The 25,375-nt window shown below is 45.3% G+C and overlaps 1 protein-coding gene across 5 annotated transcripts in view; it reads left to right on the forward strand.

Annotated features, from left to right (window-relative positions):
• Window positions 1-15,114, forward strand: part of LOC134408772 (C-signal-like) — a 26,232-nt gene extending 11,118 nt beyond the window's left edge. For 4 of the 5 annotated variants that reach the window (XM_063141194.1, XM_063141193.1, XM_063141195.1 and 1 more), the window contains exons 3-7: window positions 6,775-6,826; window positions 9,414-9,601; window positions 13,361-13,519; window positions 14,356-14,466; window positions 14,882-15,114. In XM_063141194.1, the coding sequence (XP_062997264.1) occupies window positions 6,775-6,826; window positions 9,414-9,601; window positions 13,361-13,519; window positions 14,356-14,466; window positions 14,882-14,995 (624 nt within the window). In that variant the 3' untranslated portion in view covers window positions 14,996-15,114. Of the gene's footprint in view, window positions 1-1,696; window positions 1,887-6,774; window positions 6,827-9,413; window positions 9,602-13,360; window positions 13,520-14,355; window positions 14,467-14,881 lie in introns of those variants that run through there. The other variant, XM_063141192.1, reaches the window with a different exon arrangement.
• Window positions 15,115-25,375: the final 10,261 nt, after the last annotated feature.

Below are 25,375 nucleotides of genomic sequence, written 5' to 3' on the forward strand. Positions count from 1 at the left end.
GAGACGGAGAAAAATGTCTCCCTGTCCACATTCTCCACACCATGCCTAATTTTGTACCCCTCTATCATGTCTCCCCTTAGCCTCCTTTTTCCCAAGCTAAACAATCTCAACTGTTGTAACCTTCCCTCATAGGAGAGATGCTCCAGCCCCTTAATCATTTTAGTTGCCCTTTTCTGCACCTTTTCCAGCTCTATAATATCATTTTTTAAGGTGTGGAGACCTTCCATCATAACAACAGATATAAAGTGTTAATAGTTGCCTTTGAGATTGGTTACCCAAGCACACACCTAAGTGCTTGAATGGTCTTGCTATAGTAGGGTGACCATATGAAAAGGAGGACAGGGCTCCTGTATCTTTAACAGTTGTATTGAAAAGGGAATTTCAGCAGGTGTCATTTGTATATATGGAGAACCTGGTGAAATTCCCTCTTCATCACAACAGTTAAAGCTGCAGGTGCCCTACCCTCTTTTAAATCTGGTCGCTCTAGTATAGCTCCTGAACCTTTAACTGTTGTGATGAAGAGGACATTTCACCAGGTGCGACATGCATACAAATGACACCTGCTGAAATTTCCTTTTCTATGCAACTGTTAAAGATACAGGAGCCCTGTCCTCTTTTTCATATGGTCACCCTATGCTATAGCCACAGCTGTAGATGCAAATATGCTGGGATTTATACAATAGGGCAAAGGTTGTTGGGTTTTTCTTGTTTTAAGAACAGAGTAGAGCCTATTGAATTAGTTTGAAGATCATATCAAAAAGGGCAAGGTAAAATACATTTAAAATTCTATGTAAAAGTAAACGTAGGACTATGCCATATTAAAAGAGAACAATGTAAAATACATTTTAAAACTTCACATAAAATTATACGTAGGGTAGAATTTGGTATCCAGGCTTTACAGACACAAGACTAAAATTAAAAGTATTCTAAAAGCAATACAATTTAAAAATTGAGGAAGTACATACTAGCATGGGTTTTATATCCTCAGAGCTTAGAATCTCCACAACAGTTAACTGAGATGGATTACAAAAGCTTTTTTTCGGCTGAAAGACTTTACTGCAATGGAAGGAACACTCTGAGATACACACTGATTTGTTCTTGTGGTAGATGTTTTCTTTCACATTCCAGTACATCATTTTCTTTACATTTACATTTATATACCCCCCCCACCCAGCCAAAGCTCTCTGGGAGGTTCACAAAAGTTAAAACAGTAAACATTAAAAAAGTATACAAAATTTAAAAACCATCAGGAACATAAAAACAACAGTATCCATTTAAAAACAACAGTTCTGAGGCCCATTAGAAAACAAACTGATATTGGCTCTAGATACCAATATCAGAGGATTAAGAGTGACCAGAAACAAAAGAGGGCAGGGCTCCTGCAGCTTTAACTATTGTCATGTTGAGAGAATTTCACCCAAGTGCTGGATGCATACAAATGACACCTGCTGAAATTCCCCTTTCAATACAACTGCTTAAGGTACAGGAGCCCTGTCCTCCTTTCCATATGGTCATCCTACCTTTATCGTTCTGACCCAGAGCGCCTTCATAGTCCAACTGAAAACCGAGTCTCCAGTCTCCACGGTTCGTTCCTTTCAGGCGGCAGCGCTCGCCTGCGGCCGCAAGGTGGCGATGTGCACTGGGGTCGGGAGGCGGCGGCGGCTGGGCGGTCAGTTGTATAATAAGGGCACTGGGAAAAGCCTCCCGGGTCAGCTGAGTTGCAGCCACCGCGACGACTCATGGCGGGACTGGGAGCGCGCAGTGTCCTGGTGACCGGAGCCAACCGCGGGATCGGTCTGGAACTGGTTCGGCAGTTCTTGGGCAAGCCCGACCCGCCGCAATGGATCTTCGCCTGCAGCCGGGAGCCGGATGGGGAACGCGGACAGGTGCGAGGATCTACCTGAACGTGTGAATGAATGCGTGTAGGGTTGGGTAAGAACGCTCAGAACTGTGCCTCGCAGCCCTGTCCCATGCATGTTTACTTGGAAGGAAGAAGTCCTACTTTGTTAAAGGGACAAGCCAGGGACTTACTTCCGGGTAAATCTGCATACGATTGCAGCTTTGTTTGGGGTAGGGGGGTATTTCCTTGTACAGGCTGGGAAGGGAGGAGAAAACAACAGCCCGCTCCAACATCACAGCCAAGAAAACTGAAAGAAATAGGGTTGGGGGGGAATCTTAGTTTTGCACTCGCTGGCCCCGTTCAGACAACACGCTAAACCATGCTGCTTAACCACAAAATTGCACTCCGTTAAACATTTTGTGGTTAAGCAGCATGGTTTAGCGTGTTGTCTGAACGGGGCCAATGTTAGTAATGTGTGTTTGTTGGGATCCTCCTCCCCCAGCCCACCCCAGCCCATGCACCCTAAACATGTGCTGAAACAGGTACCGTCTTCCTGTATTTATATTTTTAGTCCTCTTGGTACAAAATGACAGATGTGAAATATCTATCTTTATACTCACCTTGAGTAGAAATCCTGTGATTGACCACAGACGCAGCAACAATTGGTGTTTCCCACCTGGGACATATTAATGTAAAGTCTTGTACAGGTGGTTACTAATTTCATCAGTGCTGCCATGAGCGTTTAATTGAATCCAATCGTGCATTACCTAGTTTATAACAACAACAACCAGAATGGCACCTTTAATAAGAAAGTATTGTCTTAGGGTGCAATGCATGTTTAGATAGAAAAAGGCCCTGCAACTCTCAGGATGGCTGGGACATGCTGGGAGTTGTAGGACTTTTTCTCTGTCTAAATATGCATAGGATCTCACCCTTAAGTCTTTCTTTACTATAGTATAGGCCCTGGGAGCCAGCATGTTCAGGGATAATGAGAGTTGGAATGGAGTTGGGTCACTAGTTTCCCATTCCTGCTATGGTTCGTAAGAAACCAATTGTGCATTTGAGACAACAAAGATAATTGCAGTGTTGTTACATGCAAATCTGTGAAAAAAGCAATTAACACGCTTCCGCCTAGTGTTCACCAGCAATTGGTATACAGCAGCAGGGCTGCCTGTTATATTCAAGGTAATCTACAGGTGCCAGGTCTAGTAGCCACTGATAGCCTCATCCTCCAGGATTGCATCTAATTGCCTTTTAACGCTGTCCAAGTTTAGTTATTATTTATTTAATTGTTGCATTTATGTACCACCCCATAGCCGAAGTCCTCTGGGCGGTTTACAAAGGTTACAAAGACTGGATTCAAAAAGTTAGTGGCCGCCTCTACGTCTTGTAGTAGCAATTTATTTATTTATTACATTTTTATACTGCCCAATAGCTGAAGCTCTCTCCCTAAGCAAATCCCATAGGGAGGAAGAGAGGGAGAAAAACTTACCCCTATCCACTTTCTGCACATTGTGTAGGAGTGTTGGGAAAGGGTAGATCCTTTGATGGCTTAAGGCTGATTACACTCTGGTTTCCCACGCATTCAATGGCAGACAAAGACAAGGGTGCGGGCAAGACTTTGATGAAACAAGTGAAAGTTACACAAGCATAATCTTACGGAAGACTGCCCTGACTCATGTTAAACAGAGTGCACCAGCTGATCCAGGGTGTCATGAAAGGCCAGCTAATTGTTCATAGAATCATAGAATAGCAGAGTTGGAAGGGGCCTACAAGGCCATCGAGTCCAACCCCCTGCTCAATGCAGGAATCCACCCTAAAGCATCCCTGACAGGTGGTTGTCCAGCTGCCTCTTGAAGGCCTCTAGTGTGGGAGAGCCCACAACCTCCCTAGGTAACTGATTCCATCATCGTACTACTCTAACAGTCAGGAAGTTTTTCCTGATGTCCAGCCGGAATCTGGCGTCTTTTAACTTGAGCCTGTTATTCCGTGTCCTGCACTCTGGGAGGATCGATTGTTTCATTGGGCATTGTATTTTTACTCCCAGAGTAAAATAATTAACTGGTAGGATTTGTAGGATTTTCTGTGATCACCTAAAGTCGTATAACGGCCTCCTTTTGGGGTGAAAGGGCTCCTGAAGTTTGGAAAGAAGCAAGTTATCAAATGAAGCATGCACAGTTACCAGAAGAAAAGGCTGGAGAGCTGGGGTGGGGGATAAGTGCATGTACAAAAATGTGCATGGCATGGAGAATGTCGATAGGGAGACATTTTTCTCCCACTCTCAAAATACTAGAACCTATGGGGTCATCCCATGAAGGTGATTGGTGGGAGATTCAGGACAAATAAAAGGAAGGACTTCTTCACACAGCGCATAGTTAAATTATGGAATTCACTACCACAAGATGTAGTGATAGCCACCAATTTAAAAGGAGGTTGGATAAATTCCTGGATGAGAAGGCTATCAATGGCTACTAGTCCTGATGGCTATGTGCTACCTCTAGTATCAGAGGCAGTAAGCCTGTGTGCACCAGTTGCTGTTGCACCATGTCCTGCTTGTTATCCCTGGCCGATGGCTGGTTGGCCACTATGTGAACAGAGCGCTGGACTATACGGACCCTTGGTCTGATCCAGCAGGGCAGTTCTTATGTTCTTACATGCAAAGCTGACTAGGAAATATGAACAGCATGATGCAGTTAATCAGTGGAGCTTGGAAGAAGGAAATAATGGATAAAGGAATTTCCGAGATAAGCCTGGAGCCTGTATTGGCTGTTTATGTCTATATTGTTAGTATTTGTATTGTATGTATTAAAATGTGTAATTTTACAAAGAATAAATTCAATGAAGAAGAATGGAATAGGCAAAAGATTGTAACAATCTAAAAGCAGGTGTTTAAAATTAAGGCACAAGAAACACTGAATCATTCAGTGTCAGCCTGTTAACCATTTAAATAGGGGAGGGTCTCAAACAGAGGTGTGAGCGGAAGTGAATAGGAGGTGAAATGTACATGCTGCTATGGGAGTTTGTTTGGGAAGCTGTTATCTGTTGGTGGCTGCGAGAGCAAAGACCTCAAGCTAGTTCAGCCTGAAGGTATTCAATAAAAAGACGTTTACAAAGGAAAGAAGGAAAAAGGACTCTTTGCAGAGGAAAAGAATGTAATTTAGAACTGTATGTATGAAAGGAATACAAGTTGTTCATATGCTGCTAATATGAAAAGTAAAGCTACTCATCCTGAAACCTAGCGTAAGAAGTTTGTTCCAGCACGTAGGTTTAAAGGGTGAATCCACTGTGTCATTCTGTTTCAATTAATAAAAATACCCTAACATATATTGGGTGTTGAGATGGAGAGTTGCAGCCTCAGTTGATTTTATTCCCAAACTATAAAGATAAAATGGGGAGGAGGAAAGCCGTGTTTACTGCCCACAGTTCCTTGGCAGAAGGACCGGAACAAAAATGTAATAAATAAAGCATATAGGATTACACTGTAAAGATTGTACAATTAGGAGTGATCTCCTTGAGGCCTTAAGGGTTTTCATAATGCACCGAGTGGTTTGTTCAGATCTCACTTAATCCTGCGCTCGCTTATGTGGGAGTGTCTCCCATCGAAACCAATGGGACGTACTTCTGAATAGGCATGCATAAGATTGCGTTGTGAACATGCTCTTTCCAAAGACCACAAATTCAGAACAAAAGCCTCCCACTAATGGAAGGACTGGAGCCTGGACTAATTATGTCTTATGCTCACCTGTTGATTATGGGGTTCATGTTCTTTAGCCACGTCCCCCTCCCAAAAGAAAATAATTGCTCAGGTGTGTTACTTCACTAAAATTTCCCAGCGCAGCTAGCAATCGATATAGTCCCTCTCGGGCATAAAAAAATTAAGCTCATATTGTCCTCCTAAAATAAACATAAGCTATTTCCTTTTGCCCATTTGACACAGGAAAGAATTTATGACCTCTCAATTCAGTAATCATGTCATTTATATAAAGGCATCCAGTTATATTTAGGTATTATTTATCTCATTTGTATGCTACCCAATAGCTGAACCTTTCTAGGCAGTTTTATTGTTGGTTAACAATGCCGTGGGTGCTGTTTTCACTTGCAGAAAATTGTGTGTCTATAATATTCTTTCTAAATTTGTATTGAATAATTTTCCCCATCTTTCCTAGAATATAGATCAATCACACATGGTAAAAATGAATGTTACTCCAGTTTTCCGATTTTCCTAATATTTAGCATGCAGTTTTTAGCAACAGTGCCTGATGCAGTTTTTAGCATGCAGTTTTTAGCAACAGTGCCTGAACTGATGGTTCTGTCATGTTTGGGCTTGTTTCAATTCCTGCTTGGAATCACCATACTAATATTTCAGCCAGATGGATTGTTGCCTGAAGAATTGTTGCCTGAAGAACTGAGTGTAGTCAATTTGGCAATTAAGAACATAAGAAGAGCCCTGCTGGATCAGACCAAGGGTCCATCTAGTCCAACACTCTGATCACCCAGTGGCCAACCAGCCATCGGCCAGGGATGAACAAGTGGGATATGGTGCAACAGCACCTTCCTACCCATGTTCCCCAGCAACTGGTACACACAGGCTTACTGTACAGTTATTTTTCAAGCAGCTCAGTTGGACTTGCCTCTTCAACACTGCCCTGGTTCTAAAGGATTGACAGTGATAGATAAAGCCTAAACTCTTTTAAGCCTCATTCATTCTATTGGGAAACTCAAGCATGTTCTTAAATCTCCCCCACTGAAATGAATGGCACTTAAAATGCTTAACAACTGTGGCTGGATCATGGTTAATACGATTTTTTTAAAAAAATGTGATGAAGAGTTCTGTGAAACCTGAAAGCTTGCTTACTCCAGCACCATCCTAGGTAGATAATTCTGCTTATTTTGTTTATTCCTCAGATCTTTAACTTTTGTCTCTGTCTTTTCAGGAATTGAGGAAATTGGCTTCCAGCCACCCAAACCTTGTGATGGTGAAGCTGGGTACGGCCTCTCATGACCTCTTATGCTCCGTACTGCCCACTAATGAACGTCGCCTTTCACTCCTTTCCTTTTCTTCCACAACATTCCTGATACTCCCCCAAAACCAAGTGAAATAGACTAGTGATTTCTTTGAACTAAAGAATTGTGCCCTGTTCTTTTGCATCTAAGCTGGAATTTAAAGCAATGCATTTGCTACCATACAGGGAAGATGTTGGTTGCTGTTGCTATTCTTTGTATGAATCACATTCAGTCTTGCACACACACCCTACACACACACACACACACACTGCAGTGGTAGAATCCAAGAACTATTTTACCACTTAATTGATGGTGTGTGTTAGCTACAACAGGGAAACTGCACGTGCACCACAAAGGTAACATGTAAATTGGAGTGTAAATTACTGTCTCCCCATGTTGAATTATAGATTGTAATCCACTTGGGGCAGAGACTTGTCCTTTTTTATCTTGCAAAGCAAAGCACCACATATATAAGTTGATGCTATAGAAATCAATAAAGAGCAGATGGTATTCTTGGATGGTAGAGGTGGTATAAGTAAGGGCCTGTGTTAAAGAGAAATGGGATGTTAATCAGTGCTTGAAATTTGGGATGTGCTCCGCTTCTAATCGGACCGGCGAATTAGAAGCAGAGCGGGGTGCTTCGCCTCCCCTTAAGGCGGAGGCGAAGAGGATTGGGGGGCCGGCGGAGCGTGGCGAAGAGGATCGATGTGAAGGCGGATCCTTTACCTCGATCCGGAGCTCCGCCGGAAAGGTAAGTGGGGTTTACCGGGCCCTGCCGCTGTCGCCCATGCGGCTACAGCGGCAGGGCCTGGTAAACCCCCCCCTCCTCTCCCTTACCTGCCTCCGTCCGCGGTCCCTCGGCTTCTTCAATTGAGCCCGCGGTTCAACCAGGAAGTCTAGGCCGCACTTGCGGCCCAGACTTCCTGGCTGAACCGCGGGCTCAATTGAAGAAGCCGAGGGACCGCAGACGGAGGCAGGTAAGGCCCCCCTCCCCCTTGGTCCCTTACTGGGCTCTGCCGCCGTCGCCGCACAGGTGGCGACGGCGGCAGGGCCCGGTAACCCCCACCCGCCCTCCTCTCCCAGCCTTACCTGGCACCACTCCCTTCCACTGTGGAGCTCCAATTCGGAGCCGGAGCTCCGCGGCGAAGAGGAGCGGAGTATGGGCGGAGCGGAGCGGGCCAATCCGAAATTTTCGGATCGGCCCGCAGGGCGGAGCGGGGGGTCCGTGCACACCCCTACTTGAAATAGGGTGGGATGCAATTCCTATAACCGTTTATAGGATGTAGGTGAGTCTGGTCTCACCATCCCACTTTTCCTTCCATTTGGGGCACTGGAGTCGGGAGTTCCCCTTTCCACACTATTCCTCTGGTTTATGATTGCCAGGTCCATTTTACGTACCTGAATTGAAATGCCTCGTAACGTAATGGCAGCTGCCCTAAATTAGATGCCAGTGTAACAACACGTCAGCCTACTCCAGGCTTGTAAACAGGTACTCATCCAGTTGCCTATGGTACATGACAGTCATCAGGAGATCCAGGTTCTAGTCCCCACTCAGTCATGAAGCTCAGTGAGTTGCTTTGGGCAAGTCACCGACTCTCTGTTTAACCTACCTCACAAAAAAATCTGGGATTCAAATGTAATAATAAATAAGTAAATATCTCCATGTAAGATGTCTTTTGTAAATTGGAAGAGAATTGGGGCTGTTTACACAAGCTAACCTACACTCAGTGGTTGTTGTTGAACCATGAATTATTTGTTGAATCACGGGTTAGTGTGTTTTCTGAATCCAGGACATTTTCGGCAGGCTGGCTCATTAACCATGCAGTGTGGCTTGCTAAACCACCCTGAACAACCCAACAACAAACTATGGGTTCTCAAGATGGGTTGTTCGAGAAAAATAAGCCACATTACATGTTAATAAGCTACCCGATGGGAAATGTCCTGGGTTCAGACAACACACAAACCCACCATTCAACAACAACCTACACTCTTACACGGAGTGTGGTTTAACATATTGTGCAAACTCTGTGTTGCAGTGTAGTGGCTACAGTATTGGACTAGGACTGGAGAGGCCCATTTTAAAATCCTGTTTACCCTGTACTCAGTGGGTAGATCTTGGACCAGTCACTTTCTCAACCTACTGAAAAGGGTTGTTGTGAGAATAAGAAGGAATAAAGACTTGAATTCCTTAAAATAACAGTGAGATTAAAAACAAGTAAATAATGAGGTTGAGGTTGTAAAAAAAAACCATAGAAAATGATTAGCATTAGCAGGTTAATAACATATTTTTAACTTGTGGGCTCATTTGGAAGGCTGCGATAGTCATATTGGTGTAGTAAATTACCCCAGGGCTTGCTCCGCTACACCAGTCGCTAGACTTCTGTTCCTAGTGCTGAATCCTCTGATGGTGTGATCTTTCACAAAGGCGCCCAGTGAAGTTGTGTCTGTTGTCGCTGAGGGCTATACAGCGTCCTGCATTTTGTAGGAGTTAGTACCATCAGAATTGCTATACATGCACACACAAAATCCTTCTCACTTCTAGCCATCTCTTCCACCTCTCCTTTTGCAGACGCTACAAACCACGCCACCATTAAGGCGACGGCCGCTTACGTGGCGGAGCGGCTGAAAGGCACAGGGCTGAATGTGTTAATAAACAATGCTGCGATTTTTACGGGGGTGTCGCTAGAAACGGTGGACGCCGAAGACATGATGAACGGGTACAACACCAACGTGATTGGGCCGTTGTTAGTGAGCCAGGTATGGTTGGATGGAGTGCAGAATCGTCACACGATTCGTTTTGTCAGATGTGTATGTGTGTGACCATTGGCTCAGATGGTTGTTAACTGTAAAATCAGCCCTGGATTAACCTTTAAGCAATATAAGCATGTGCTTAGGGCACCAAGAGAAGGCGGCACCACAGAGTACCTGTACCATAGAGGTAGCCATCTAATTTTAGGGAATTCCAGATTCATAGAAAGGGCCTAGTGGCATACTCTAAGAGCAGCAATTTTTTATTATTTGTGCTTTATTTTATTACACCAATTCAACCAGCTTTAGGCTCTATGTGTCCCATGACGTCATCTGACATCTGAGATAACTTTCTGATAATCTTTGTCTGAACATATACCTACAGTTCAGTATGTTTGACTGGCTTACCAACATTTTCTGCATGAATTTCAGTGTTTTGGAAGGGCCAAGGGGGCACCATTATTGGGCTGGGCTTAGGGCATCACCTGGCCTTAATCTGGCCCTGAGTAAAAGGTACATGTTTCATGGTCTGAGACAATTCAATTAGAACTCAAACATACATAAAGTTCGCAACAGCAGTAGCCCAATCATCCTAACATTGCTAAGGGGGTGATCCTGTGCATGTTTCGACGGGGGGGGGGGAAGTCCTGCAATGCCCAGCTGTGCTGGCCAGAGAATGCTGGGCATTGTAGGACTTTTCTATTGAAACATGATTGCATCCCTAAGTGGAGGGAGTGGAGGGGGAATTCAAAATGGTGGCGGCGGAGAGCCCTTAGGCTTCCTTAAGTGAAGAAATTCTACCTTAGGACAATATTGCACCACCTTGTTGGCCTGTCTTTAAACCCATCCACCCTCAACCCACCCCCTCAAGCCGGGAAGGCAGAGCCAAGTTTTCAAAAACCTCGCTGGTGTCTATCTTCTTCCTGGTGTCTATCTTCCTCTTCTTCCTTGCTCTTGGGTGGGCAGAGACCAAGGTGATGCAATTCTGTAAGAGTTGTTTTAAATGGATATTGTCTGTTTTTGTTTGTATTTTATGCTTTTTATGGTTTTAAATTTTGTATATTTCTTTTTAATATTCACTGTTTAAAACTTTTGTAAACCGCCCAGAGAGCTTCGGCTGTGGGGCGGTATATAAATGAGAAGGAGAAGGAGAAGGAGAAGAAGAAGAAGAAGAAGAAGAAGAAGAAGAAGAAGAAGAAGAAGAAGAGAATCGCAGAGTTGGAAGGGGCCTACAAGGCCATCGAGTCCAACCCCCTGCTCAATGCAGGAATCCATCCTAAAGCATCCCTGACAGATGCTTGTCCAGCTGCCTCTTGAAGGCCTCTAGTGTGGGAGAGCCCACAACCTCCCTAGGTAACTGATTCCATATAGAATAGAAGAAGTTGTTAATCAGGAAAAAATCAGTGGGTTGCATCCAAATATTCCCTTCCTCTGGAAGAAGGGAACCTTTAGATGCAACCTTTGGATTAAAGTCCCTTTGCTGAAGAACGGCAACATTGAGGTCAGCCCTGGAGCGTCCTGGGAGAGTGAAAAGTTCTCTCTCTGGTTTCCGAATGTTATAACATGCACTCTTGCTCCAAATCTCAGTGGGATCCACAGTTGACATACTGGATCCACAGCCTAATGGTGAACAATCCTCAAATGCCCAACGTGATGGGGACAACAGTGATAAAAGGTACTTGGAGAACTGCAGACAGACAGCCTCAAGTTCGATCCCTGGCTTCTCCAGATAGGGCAAAGAAAGAACCGTGCCTGAAACTCTGGAGGGCCGTTGCTGCCAGTCAGTGTCGACAGTACTGGGCTGGATGGACCACTGGTCTGACTCGGTATAAGGCAGCTTCTGAGGTTCCCTCTGCAAGCAGAACCTGGTCTGGCAGCACTGTGTCGCCCTTTTCCAAATTCGACAGTTGCCACACAGCATGCAAACTGAGCACACTTATGAGATATAGGATACTTTATTCTGTCTGCAAATGTGTGTGTTTTATAGAGGATTTCACTTAGGAGAGAGGAATGGGTGCTGGGAATGGAGTTATGGAATTATGTTTTCTGTTGCGGCTGTCTAGATTAGAACTTCTCTTGGAACTTGGATTGCCTTAATTGTTGTTTTTAAGGCTTACAGGACTGATGGTAAGTGGAGAGAATTTCAGAGAGCACAGTCCTGCCCAATCTGGCACTTTTATCCTCTAGATCAGGTATGGGCAGAAAGTAGATTGCTACCTGCCACGACACAGGCTCTGAACACCAGACCTCACGTCTGCCACCACTTATTATGGGGCGACACAGGCTCTGAACAACAGACCTGGCCGAGGCTACTCCCTGCTCAAGCCAAGCACCACGGCTTGATACGCCTGAGGCAAGGGATAAAAACCACCTTCCTCCAAACTATGTGGAGAAAGGGGTTAAAATTGGAGAATGGATATTAATATATATATAATAATGCGCTGTGAGTTATATCTGCTGAGGTGAATGATTGTCAGAGTGGGTGTTAACTGTGTAAATTTAAGATGATAAATGCCAAACAGACACGTGGGATTTTTGTGGTAGTTTTAAAAACAAAACAATCAAAATTTAATTTTAAAAGTTCATAAGCTTTGTTTCAAATAACATTTAAAAACCTTTTTGAAATCTTTCATACAATCCTGTCACTCATTCATTTACGCGCTTTCCTTTTTCTCACACAATCACTCTTGAACTTTCTTTACTCTCAGTATTGATTAATATACATCCACTACGTGCACACCACACTCTAAAGACACCACTCACTACACTGACTCTCAAATTTCCCAGAACTTAAGTACCATAAACACAGAGAGCACTACAGACTCTAAGAGTACCTAACAAGTCTCCCTGGAAAAAACCCTCAATCCCCTCCGTCCTCCCCACTCCCAAGACATTCTAACTCTGCCCACTCAGGCCAACATTCTAAAAACCACAGACTTACAAACTGCAGGCATACATTTGGAATTGACTTGTGGGGTGTAACGCCACACTACCCACTTCTAGATATCTGGGCGAGTTACCGCTGATTTCCGTGGGCTTCCAATTCTCAATGCTTCAGTGAGAGCATGTAAAATTTAAGCAGGGAGAAATCTCTTTCTTGGCTGGCCTTGTGTTAATTGATTATCTCTCAGCCTCCATGTGCTTCGTTTGTAAAATGGGAGTACCACCTATGTGCTTTTGGCCGGCTCTTCATTCAGCTCTCTTGGGCGGTTTTAGAGAGTGGTGTTAGAATTCCTGACCTCTGGTAACTCAGAAGTAGATTTGTAAATATGCTAGTGCGTGAGGAGCAATAGGTAATAGATTCCACCGCCTGTGTCACCATTATAGGCCTTTCGCTGGTTAGTGGACCTCAGCATTCTAGTGAAAAACCCAAATAGATCCCACAAGCCTGAAGTCTGCCTGCCTTTGGTCTGGACTCAGTGTGGAATAGTGTTTAGAGTGTTGGACTCGGACGGAGGAGACCCAGGTTCGAATCCTCATTCGGCTGTGAAGTGAATGACCTTGGGCCATTTACTAAAGTTATGTCACATGGAAAGAAGAATAGGACAAAATGTGGATGGAACTGTCCATATTGCCTTGAACTGCAGGGAAGAATGAAAACACAACTGAAAATAATATTTCAGGGCAGATTGTTACATGAGAAGACACGTTGAGTGAATTAGGATTGTGCAAATTGAAGTCAAGTGGATTCTGTGACAGTTCCCAGGTTGCTCATTTGACTTTCTCTCTCTCTCTCTCTCTTTCCCTTTCCCCCTGCCCCTATTCCAGGCTTTCCTGCCTCTGTTAAGGAGGGCAGCCCAGGAAAGCACACTAAAAGGACTCAGCTGCAGCAAGGCAGCCATTATCAACATCTCCTCTTCCTTGAGCTCTATCGAGTTAGTCCCCCAAAACTATGAGAAGCCTGTCATCTCCTACCGCTGCAGCAAGGTAGGTGCCATTTCTTACCCAAGAAGTGTGGCAACGGCCTTGTTACTGGTTACGCTCCCTGTCCTGGCAAGTCTCTACTGTAATGGATGGAGATCACATCATGGTTTTCCTTTCCTAAATGATGGGAAAACACTAGGCTGCTTCACAGATAGTTGGGTTTTTTGGGTGTGTGTGTGTTAGGTGTCAATTTAACAAAGATGCATTTGCAAATACAGGTCATAATAGTCAAGGAGCAAGGAATCAGAATAGTAGTGTTGGAAGGGGCCTATAAGGCCATCAAGTCCATCCCCCTGCTCAATGCAGGAATCTATCTTAAAGCATCCCTGACAGATGGCTGTCCAGCTACATCTTGAATGCCTCTAGTGTGGGAGAGCCCACGGCCTCCCTAGGTCATTGGTTCCATTATCGTACTGCTCTAACAGTCAGGAAGTTTTTCCTGATGTCCAGCCAGAATCTGGCATCCTGTCACTTGAATCTGTTATTCTGTGCCCTGCACTCTGGGATGATGGAGAAGAGATCCTGGCCTTCCTCTGTGTGACCACCTTTCGAGTCTTTGAAGAGTGCTTTCATGTCTCCCCTCCATCGTCTCTTCTCCAGGCCAAACATGCTCAGTTCTTTCAGTCTCTCCTCATAGGGCTTTGTTTCCAGACCCCTGGTCATCCTCAATCAGGATCTGCTCTAGTTCCCATCAAGTGTGCCCTGGATGGCAAAGCCAGATTTCCCTCTTTATAATGTGTGAAAATTGCCTGTGTTCCAAGGGGCAGCTGACCCTTAGCTCTGCTCTTCTTTGTTATTGTACTTCCTAACCCTTCTCTCCCTCTCTCCCCATCTTGCAGGCTGCCCTCAACATGCTGACAAAGTGCCAGTCTTTGGGTTACAAAGACAACGGGATTTTGTGCGCTGCGGTTCATCCAGGGTGGGTGAAGACAGACATGGGCACCCAGCAGGTGTGTGTTATTTTTGGGAGACACTTCTGCAGAACAAATAACCTAAGCAATAAATGTTCATGGGAACCCCCAGGAGCTAGGGGATCCATGCTATTTTGGGGGAGAGCTATTTTTCCATCTGGGAGGCAGCCCTCTACACTGAGGTGGGGAACCATTTCTAAGTTGCGGTCCAAATTCCCTGAGTTTCAAATTCTCTGGCTTTCCGTCAGAACCCTAAAGGATCTATCCAAGGTGCTTCTTTAGAGTTCTGCCTGAAACCAGGAGCGGATTCACCACCCACAGACATCGGAGCCACCAGCCTCCGCTGCCTGAGTTCCAAGTCAGACAGTGGGCTTTACATGTTTTAATGAATAAAAATGCAATGCCCAGCTTGCATGAGAAAAATCCACCCTCTCTTCCTGCTTGTGCGTTACAGGCTGACCTGACCGTAGATGAGAGCGTGCGAGGGATCCTCAGCGTGCTGTCCAGATTTCGCGACGAGCACAACGGGGCTTTTGTGAGCTGGAAGGGAGAAACGATTCCTTGGTGAAGGGCCTGGACATCAGTAACAGCCCCAGAGGTGAAGCCGGTGCTATCAAAAAACACTGCAAAAGCTGCATGGCTCCAATGGCAAGAGCACTAGGCTGGGGCTATTTTCTCACACTGTTAATAAATCTCCCTCTGTTAGGAAATATTTGCTCTTCTTTATTAGGGGTGTGCACGGACCCCCCCCCGATCCGCTTCTCTTCCAGATTCGCAGCTTCAGGATCGGGTCCGCTCCACTCCAATCCGCCTATGGTGCGCTCCGCTTTGCTGCGGAGCTCCAGATCCACATCGGAACTCCGCTTTCCCCCCTCCCATAGACTTGCATTGAAATCCAAAAACGCCTACAACTTTTTTTCTGTTAAAGTTAGAAACCTCAAACTCAGCACCATGATAGATTATCCATGTATACACATGCATGCCAAGCCTCAAGGAAATCCAACCATCCCCTGATTTTGGGGGGATTTTTTGAAAATCGGACACCCCATTTTCAGAAATGGGATTTACTCCGACATTTTTACAGATAAAAACTTTGAAGCGGGCACCCTCACAGATGCCATCTAGATCCACATTCATTGCAAGTTTCAAGCAAATCCCATCATCCCCTGATTTTTGGCGGGGGTTTTCCCTTTTAACTCACCCCAATTCAAGTCCCATGCTAGAACTCCGTCAATTTTCACAATAGAAACATCAAATTAGGCACCGTGACACCTGATCCATGTATATACATGCATGCCAAGCCTCAAGCAAATCCAAGCCTCCCCTGATTATTGGGGGATTTTTGAAAATCTGACACCCCAGTATCTCAGGGATTTTTAAAGCTGCAGACAGCTCAATGGGCTTTATTCATGGCCATTTCAAAGGAAATCCCAACATGCCATGAATTGGGGAGTAGATAAACCTAAATATGAATCTTCTTCCACACTTGAAAAATTTATTTGGAACTTCAAAAAGTCTAAGTGAGCGCAGGAAGGACTTATCTCCTGAGTCAAAGCAAGACACACACAAACCATCCCTGCAATGCAGGCACAGAGGAGGACAGGCAGCACTGGGAGCAAGCATGCAGGAGGCTTGTGGGGTTGAACCACTAAGCCCATCATGTAGTACAGCTCCCAGGCACCAGGCGGGCAGAGAGACAGGCAGAGATGTACAACTATGCCAAAGATCTATGGGGAAGTCAGTCCCAGCAGATGCCCCACCACAACAGCACCCAGGCGGAGGAGGGAAGGCAGGCATGCAGCAGACATTTCTGGGGACACAAGGAAGTGAGCCAAGGATTGTTTCAAAGCCAGTAATGTTTTGAACAAGGCATACCTCCTTTGCCAGTACTTTGCCTCTCTCTCTACTCATACCTGCTCCGTTCCCCACTGACATTTCTCGGTTCCCGACTGTAGCTACATTTTTTTTGTTTTCCCTTCAATCTCAGCCTTTATTAATTATCTGGAGAAGAGGACCGGGCAATTCATCTGTAGTTTAAGACCAAATTAAGAACATCAGAAAAGCCCTGCTGGATCAGACCGAGGGTCCATCTAGTCCAGCACTCTGTCCACACAGTGGCCAACCAGTTGCCAGCCAGGGACCAACAAAGCAGGACACGGGTGCAACAGCACCCTCCTGCCCATGTTCCCCAGCAACTTGTGCACATAGGCTTACTGCCTCGGATACTGGAGGTAGTACATGGCCATTAGGACTTGTAACCATTGATCGTCTTCTCCAGGAATTTGCCCAATCCCCTTTTGAAGCCATCCAAATTGATTGGTAATTTCCCATTTAAAGTAATTAAGAGAGCAATCCTATGGCCCCTACACAGCACTGGGGGGCGGGGATATAGGATAGTTCAGATTCCTAGATCCAAGGTTGGAGACAGCGCTTGGACCCAAGAGTCTGAGCTCCCCACCCCCTCCCCCTTATTGCATGCATAGAGGGAACAGCACCAGCTGTCTGAAGCTGCAAAGGTGAGCTCAGAAAGGAGGGAAAGGGGGCGTTCCCATGGGAGGGGAGGGAACTGGAGGCCAGCTTATAAAGAATCCTGGAGAAGACAACAGGACAATTCATCTCTGATTTAAGCTTCTTAAAGCCTCTTTCTCTCTTGCTCCACAGAACCCCAGCTAGATGGGCAAAAGCCCGTCTAGCAAACATACAGAGTTGGACCATCCTCCTCTACGTAGGATGCCCGGCAGCCTCCAAGTCTGGAAGCTGATGGGCATCCTGATAGGATCACCAGAGCTGCTGGAGACACAAGCATTGAATGCTGAGGCTGTGAATTCCAGGGCAACATTCAAATCTGCCTGATTTAGGAATTTTACTGTCGGGTGTGCTAGCCTTGCCCTGGAACCACCGGTAATTTCCGCGCTCCAAATAGCTTGAAAGCATCTGATGATATCTGGGCAACCTGGAGAGCAGCAAAGTGGTGACCAAGCTACATTGACGGCACCTCCAGACTGAGTGCTCCTGGCGGCAGCACCCTGAAGGCGCTGTGCAGCTGGCCTGCCTTGTCTTCCTTAACAGAATTTCTGCAATAAGAAGTGGTGGAAAAGCACAGGGGGTTTAGAAGTGGAAGTTAATGTTGTCTGGACCACCATAAAATTATGTAAATGAGGCAGGGCAACGCTGGAGGAAAGCCTCTTCTAGAAGCACCCCAGGGTTCGGCTGACAATTAGCACAAAGTTTTATGATTTGCACAAAGTTTTAAGATGCAATAAGCACATTTACCACCTGGGGGCATCAAAATATATAATGACAAATCCCCCAAAAGAAAACTCAATTCAGTAATCTGGACAGTTGAGTGGAAATTATGATGACAACCTTTTCCCAGATGGTGTTTCCTGCCTTACTTCCTAATGGAAGCAGGATTCTAGTTTTGACTAGGCAACTTCTGGGTCTGATGTGGCGGTACAGTGTTTCCAAAGAAGTAGCGATTTCCAGAGGGTTTAGTTGTGCTTCAGTCCAGTGTTCCCCCAATGCAGAACCCACAGAGACCCGCTGGCGTGTGTGTGTTGTTTTATTTTTATTCACGTTTTATCAGGTCACCTCGCTCTGTAGTAAAACACTGGCAGCAGCTCCAGCTGCCCGGCCACTTCTTTTTCCCAGAATGCCTCTCTTCCTGAGCTTCGCTTTGTAGCATGCCTGGCCATCTTGTGAAAAGAGACCCCTTTCCCCTGCCGCTAACTGATAAACTTGGGGTGAAGGAGGAAGAAGGGAGGGGTGTGTCTTTGCGTGAGCGAGGGAAGGAGAGAAAGAGGTTTGATTTTGGGTTGTTTAAGGTTTTTTTTAGAAGCGCTGAAGGTGTAAGGGAAATCATAGTTAACAAGCCACCCTGCAGAAAATGTCCTGGATTCAGACAACACGCTAACCCACAGCTCAAGAAACAACCCGCGGTTCAACAACAGTCCACACGCACCAACTGAGTGTGGGTTACCGTGTTGTGCGAACAGCTCTTTTCTCTCGCAATAGCTGTGTGTTGTCATTGGGGATGTTCACGCCTCTGGATAGGTTGCTGGTGATAGCCAGCCCAGCTGTCATAGCTGCATCTTAGGGGTTGGAACGGAAATGGCTCTATTGTTTCCTGAACAGGAAAAAGTCCTTCCCGTTTCCCTTACACCTTCAGCGCTTGATGTTTCTGCGTACAGAAAGCTCTGAAGATAGAAGACTTTCTTAGTTCAGGCATAATTTAATTTTCAAGCATAGTTTGGATGGAGGAATAAAACATGTTTGACAGCGGATCAGGGGGAAAATGAGCAGACAAGCCCATTCTTCGGGTTTGCTATAAAAAGGCTTGAAAAAATACCAGGGCCAGATCTACACCAAGCGGGATATGACACTTTGAAAACGGTATATGGAATGTGTCCTGGGCCTCAACAGTTGTCAATACCGTTATAAAGCAGTAGTGCAGATCTGCCCTGGGCTGCTAAGGAGATGAGGAGCCCAATCTACACCAAGCAGGATATAGCACTTTAAAAATGTTATGAAAATGGTGTAAGTAATGTGTCCTGGGCCTGAACAGTTGTCATAACCATTATAAACCGTTATAAGCAGTAGTGTAGATCCTGCCGAGGATTGAGTTTTTGATAGTGGTTTTAAGTTGCTTTATATTGTTTTATCGAAATGTACATGCCCTGCCCTGGGACCCTAAGGTGAAGGGCGAGCTTTAAATTTAAATAGTCAATCAAATATAAATAAACATATATTTCAAGAGCTCAGTACACAATACATTTTCTACTTGTTGCTTTTAACGTTTGTGATTTTGTGATTTAGAAACTGTACCTGAAGACACTTTAATCCATCTTGCCTTCAGTTTATATTTTTTTAAAAAAAAAATTTGGGAGTGCAGAAAGCGAAAGAAAGAAAGAAAGAAAGAAAGAAAGAAAGAAAGCCTTAATACTTCTAGGTTCTTCTGTAAAGTTCAAAGCTGTGTGCAAATGGACTCTCTGAATTCTCCACCCCACTTGTGGGCAGAGAAATTGGGGAGACAATTTCACCCAATTTCTCCATGGGAAAGAGAAATTCTCCCAACAGGTTCTCAAAGATAGGGCTCACTATTGACATGGGTTATAGTAAAGCTTTTTTCTACTGAAGGTGTGGGTTTTTGAGGTGTGTGTGTGTGTGTGTTTCATTGCCTCTGCAAGTGGCAACAGCATTGGCAGCCTAGCTGCCATTTTGCACCCTCCAAAATGGCCCATACCTAGTATCATTCTGGGGCATTGTGGGGGTGTGGGGCAGGGAGGCAGTCACCGCCCAAAGAACGGTAAAGAAAATTAGGAGAAAATTTCGCAAAGTAGCCTTTGGTTTATAACGGGGTGGGGGGACTCAGAACTTTTCTGAGCAAAATGTCTTCTGTGAGTTTTTCACTCAACTTCAGTTGACATTCTTCAGAGTTTAGCATCTTTATTAGGGCTTCCAAATGTTAGATTTCTGTAGGGTGACCATATGAATAGGAGGACAGGGCTCCTATCTCTTAACAGTTGAACAGAAAAAGGAATTTCATCAGGTGTCATTTGTATGCGTGCAGCACCTGGTCAAATTCCCTCTACAGCACAACAGTTACAGCTGCAGGAGCCCTGCCCTCTTGACCAGATACAAAAGAGGGCAGGGCTCCTGCAGTTTTAAGTGTTGTGATGAAGAGGGAATTTCACCCAGAGAGGTCCGCCTGGCGCCTACACTGTACTGCTTTCGTCGCCAGCTGAAGACCTTTTTATTCACTCAGTATTTTAACACTTAATTTTAACTTAAATTTAAATTTTACTGTTTTAACTCTGTATTTTAATCTTATATCAACTTTGCTGTGTGGTTTTATCCTGGTTGCACTTTTTATATTGTATTTCATAATTGTGTTTTAACCTGTTGGGTGTTTTACTGTGGTTTTAATTTTTGTGAACCGCCCAGAGAGCTTCGGCTATTGGGCGGTATAAAAATGTAATAAATAAATAAATAAATAAATAAATTGTTTAAAGAAAAGAGATTTTAAAAGTGTGGCCTACAGCAGGCACAGCGCTGACAGGAAATGTCCCTTTGATTTTAACATGGTAGAAGCTGAAGCTGCTTTGTGGGAGGTGGAGCATCAAGTGAGAGGCAGGTCACAAGAGTAAGGAAACTCTTTCAGCCTGCCCAGCTTAATCACAGGAAGGGAATTCTTAGTTAACACACTCGGCCCAGGGCAGAGTTACAGCTGGGCAGCCGAGACAGCAGATCAAGGTCTGGCTGAACTCAGGATTAAACTGGATTGCCACCCTCTGGACTGAAGCCCTGGGATTGGTGAGTGTGTGGCTCTCGGTAGAACTCTGGTTGGGTGGTCTTCAATTAAGAACTGCATCTCAATGAAAAAGGAGTAGAGGAGGAGGTTGCTGACTACACAAATGGATCATCCAGACCTCTGCAGGGTGAAGTAGAGCAGGAGTGATGGAACAAATAGAACAGCCTTCCTCAACCTGGTTAGGAATGATGGGTGTTGCAGTCTTTGTGGAAGCAGGAGTTGCAGCCTCAGGTTGTGGAAGGCTGGAATACCAGATAGAGCCTCAAAACGAATGCTTGATGTGGTAGATCATATCGAAGGGCCATTTTATTAATTTATAGGTGACATTTGCTCATTTGCTTACTAGACATTGTTTTGGTTCGGGCCTGTTCTATTTTTCAAAGCTGTTCCATTTTTTAGCCTGCACCATGGTGCATGCAAGTACAGTACCTATTTAAAAGACACCGTACCTGTTCCTTTCTTTTTTCTTCTTTAACTCATATGTAGAATTTGTTGGTATATGTTGATTTTTATTGGGACATATCTATCCCTTGTCCCTTTTGTGGATGACACTATGCTGCCTTGGGAACCGAACTTCGCAACTTTCCTAGCATGCACCACATTTCCAGGACTTGGGATAGCACGCTGTGCTTGTCCAAAGGAGCTAAGTGATATGTGGAAATTAGCTTTCGGAGGAGTAGGAAAATGTATACTTAAGAGGTTAATACGTTTACAGCAGCAGTCCTATACTGTATGGGCAGGATTGCCCTCCCCTGCTATATATACTTACCCAGGAGTAAGCCTGTATACACTAGTTGTTGGGGAACATGGGTGGGAGGGTGCTGTTGCACCATGTCCTGCTTATGGTTCCCTGGTCAACAGCTGGTTGGCCACTGTGTGAACAGAGTGCTGGACTAGATGGACCCTCGGTCTGATCCAGCAGGGCTCTTCTTATGTTCTTAACTCAATAAGATATCTGAGTAGACATGTATAGGATCATACAATGCAAGGCTCGTACACTGAAAGATTTCTATGGTGGGGTATGACAGCAGTCCAATAAAACAACTTGCTCACCTGGTTTGCTAGAATGCTACAACTCTTTGAGCTGTAACGAGCTTTTCTTTTCTGGTCTCTAGAAAAACCCCAAATTCAGCACCCCAAAACTATTTTCTGATGTTTTATTTTGTTGCCTGCTAGTTTCGTCATATTTGTGACCTCTGCCTGATGCCACGCGCAAGTGCGCCTACTGGCCACCGGTAGCTAAACTATTGAGACACACACCCCTCTTTAACTTTATATGGAGCAAGCGCTTATTTTTCTCGAACAAATTTTGGGCTGTATTAAGAGGACTCGCTTGCCAAGGTAGGCACTGGGCAGGTCCCCCATGAGTGCATGCAGCAGCGTAGCATCTTCAGCGTGGCTCCATCGAGTCCAACATGTTCCCAGCTGGACCACCCCAGTTTCATGGATGGGCAGCTTTGGAGATGGCTTTGTGTGAGTGTGTGAAAGCAAGCGTGTGTGAACTTGTGTCCATCTGGCCCTCCTGCGTTGCACTGCATGTGTATTTGGAGAGGCTGGGAGGGAGCAGAGGAGATGGTTGCTATGGCAGAGACAGACCTTGGGGAGAGTTGGCCTTGTTTGGAAGGAAGCACATCTTGATTTTTGCAGCCGCTGCAGATGGAGAGCTTGCCAAGGAGACCAAATGGGAACAGCAGATAATGCAGGAGGCTTCCTCTTGGCCTGGCCTGGGTCACCCGGCCTCTATCTGCTGTTCGGATCCCACGTGTATCCCTCCTTCTGGGGTTTTTATTATTGTTAGCTGAGAGGAAGTGCCTCAGCAAATAACAAATTCCTCACTCTCCCTAAAGTTAACTCTGCACTGCCCAGCTGCGCAGAGGAGAGAGGATGGATATTCCAGGGCCCCTTCCATTTTCCCATATGCGCAAAATTATGAACAAATAAGAGAGAAACAGGCACTATAGCCAGATGTTTAGGGAGAGTTGTCTGGAGTAGAGGGTGGACCATATAAGTCAGTGTTAAATAGCAGAGATCGGAAACCATTGATCAGGGCTGCTTGTTCTGTTGGCTTGGAGTATATTTTGCCCTGGGATGGGGGTGGGGAACTGGACATGTGAATGGTGACACTCCATGCACTCTTGATGACACACCATATCTGCCTGTCAAAAAGCATATTGCGGAATTACGTTGCTAATGGTGCCTTGATATGTTTTACCTGTATGCATTTATAAGAGGCAGTGTATTATGTGTCAGGAGCTTTGGGGACTGAATGAGCTGAAAAGTAGAAGAAGTGAAAACAAGGAATTCACGTGTTTACTTATTTCTGGCAAGATCGATACTGGCACTCCTAGTGGCCTGGATTCTGTGCCTACCGATTGTCAAAGCCCTGCCTGTTAATCCTAAATTTATGGACTGAGATTTGCTGTGGTTGTTCATCACTGAACTTAAGGCACTCTACACATGATGAGAGTCTTAGTACCGTAGGTTAATATCTAGTGAGCCCTGGGTGCTGTCGCATCTTCGTTGTTGAAGACGGGTTCATTGGCCAGTCCAGTTGGCTTTTGTACATGGAATGGGAGAGGGTGCCATCTTGTTCTTCACCTCTGGCAGCAAAATGTCTTGGGCCAGCCCTGACCTCTGTAGACCCTGAGGTGGAGTTCATCCTGCCTGTGTACTGTCCACACCCTCTTCCAGAACCAAAATATCTGTCTGGGCTTCCTGCTTCCCCACCCAGTGTTCTGTATATTTTCTTCTTGTCTCCCAGATAAAACTGTGCCTAAATATCTTAGTGTGTATAGCTGTCCTCGGGGGGAGAACAGTGTATCCTTTGCAACCATTCTTCCCAATCTCAATGGCTTGACGGAGCCAGCCGTAGGGAGAGATGCAGCTCTGAGCGATCTAACATTTCAAAGTGTAGGAGAGACTGATATCTACAGCCATACATACCTACATCTTGGAATACAGAAGTAATTTTCTTCCTAAATTGGCTGGGTTATCATCATCACCATCATTACTACTATTATTGCTATAAACATATCTGTTCCACTTTTTTTTTTTAAAAAAAAATCCTTTCAAAGTGGCTTACAAAATCAAAAGAATAACAACAATGAAAAACCTCAGAAACAAGGAAAAGTACTATACGTCAGCATAAGAATCTGAAGGGACAAAATAAAAACAGTAGCTGTCCATCATGAAAAGCCTTCTGAATATATATATTCCATCTAAAAATAGGGAAAGAGGAACTTGACAGAGCTCTTTGGGGAGAGAACTCTTCAGCTATGGTGCCACCAGTGAAAAGTCCCTGTCTGTATTACCTGCCTTGTTTCTGCATTACATATATTGAGCTATTTGCTCTATAACAGTGGTTCCCAAACTTTTTCAGGTAACCGCCCCCTAGGTTCCACAAACTCATGCCCAGTGCCCCCTGGGATTCCAATGGGGCTGGGGAGGGAGGTGGGAGGGATTAACGGTGGCGGCAAGCCCCGTGCCAAGGAGCGCCTGGAGGGGCCAAAAATGCTGCTGCAAGAGAACGCATGTGCTTAAAAAGCAGGTCAATCACAGCAGTACCCTAACTTAATTTTTTTAAAAACAACTCATTTTTTTGCAAACCTCTGCTAGGAGGAGGCACTTTGAGGAGGGCCTTAGATGATGAGTGTAGTATGTTTGGGTAGGGTCATGCTGGGAGAGGCGCTCCATCAGCCCAAGTTGTCCAGCTGCCAACACAACCCTCCTCAAGCCACACATGTATTAATACCGTTTAAGAAAAGTCCTTTTAAAGGTGAATTGAAATGGTTCAAAAGCAACAAAACGCTAATGCAGAGACATACCCTGCTTGGTGTGCCCCGCCACGCTGGCTGCAAACACAGGCATTTGCTCTCTTTTCCCTCCCTCCTTTGGCAAGCCTGGGGTGGGTGCTTCCCATTTAAAGGGGCTGCGCTCTTCAGGATCCTGCTGGTCTGGGCGCCCAGGCTGAGCAGTGGTAGCAGCGGGCAGGTGGAGGAGCTGAGCTGAGGAGCTGAGAATGAAAAAGGGGCTGTGCTGGCCGTGGGAAAAGAGAGTGAACGCCTCTGTTTTGCAGCCGGTGTGGTGGGGCATACCAGCAGGGTATGTCTCTTCATTAGCGTTTTGGTGCTTTTGAAACATTTCAATTCACCGTTAAAAGGACTCTCTTAAACGGTATTAATACATGTGTGGATTCTTCCCCTATATGGCTTGGGACCAAACTACCTTCTCCCATAAAAATGTCCCTGGGTTTTAAGACCTTCTGGAGAGGCGCTTCTCGGAAAAGACCACCTTGAGCACCCCCTTGCTGCCCCCCTTGCCTCTTAGCGCCCCCCTATGCAATCCCACCGCCCCCAAAGGGGCAGTACCGCCCACTTTGGGAACCACTGCTCTATAAGCATATTTCTGTAATGTTTTATTATAACAGGGGTAGGTAACATGCAGCCCATGATTTAAGAACACGGAAATGCAGGGCTAGAGGGTCGATCCAATCCAGCATCTGTTCACACAGTGGCCCATCAGCTCCATTTGTACAATTCCGCTATTTGGTTTTTGACCTACCTTGCATGTTTGGGTTGGTTCATGTGGCTATTTTTCAACTGGAGATCCATGGCTAATGTAATAAAGAAAAATCTGAAA

This window comes from Elgaria multicarinata, chromosome 14 (genome assembly GCF_023053635.1).
Source record: "Elgaria multicarinata webbii isolate HBS135686 ecotype San Diego chromosome 14, rElgMul1.1.pri, whole genome shotgun sequence".
NCBI classification, from domain to species: domain Eukaryota; kingdom Metazoa; phylum Chordata; class Lepidosauria; order Squamata; family Anguidae; genus Elgaria; species Elgaria multicarinata.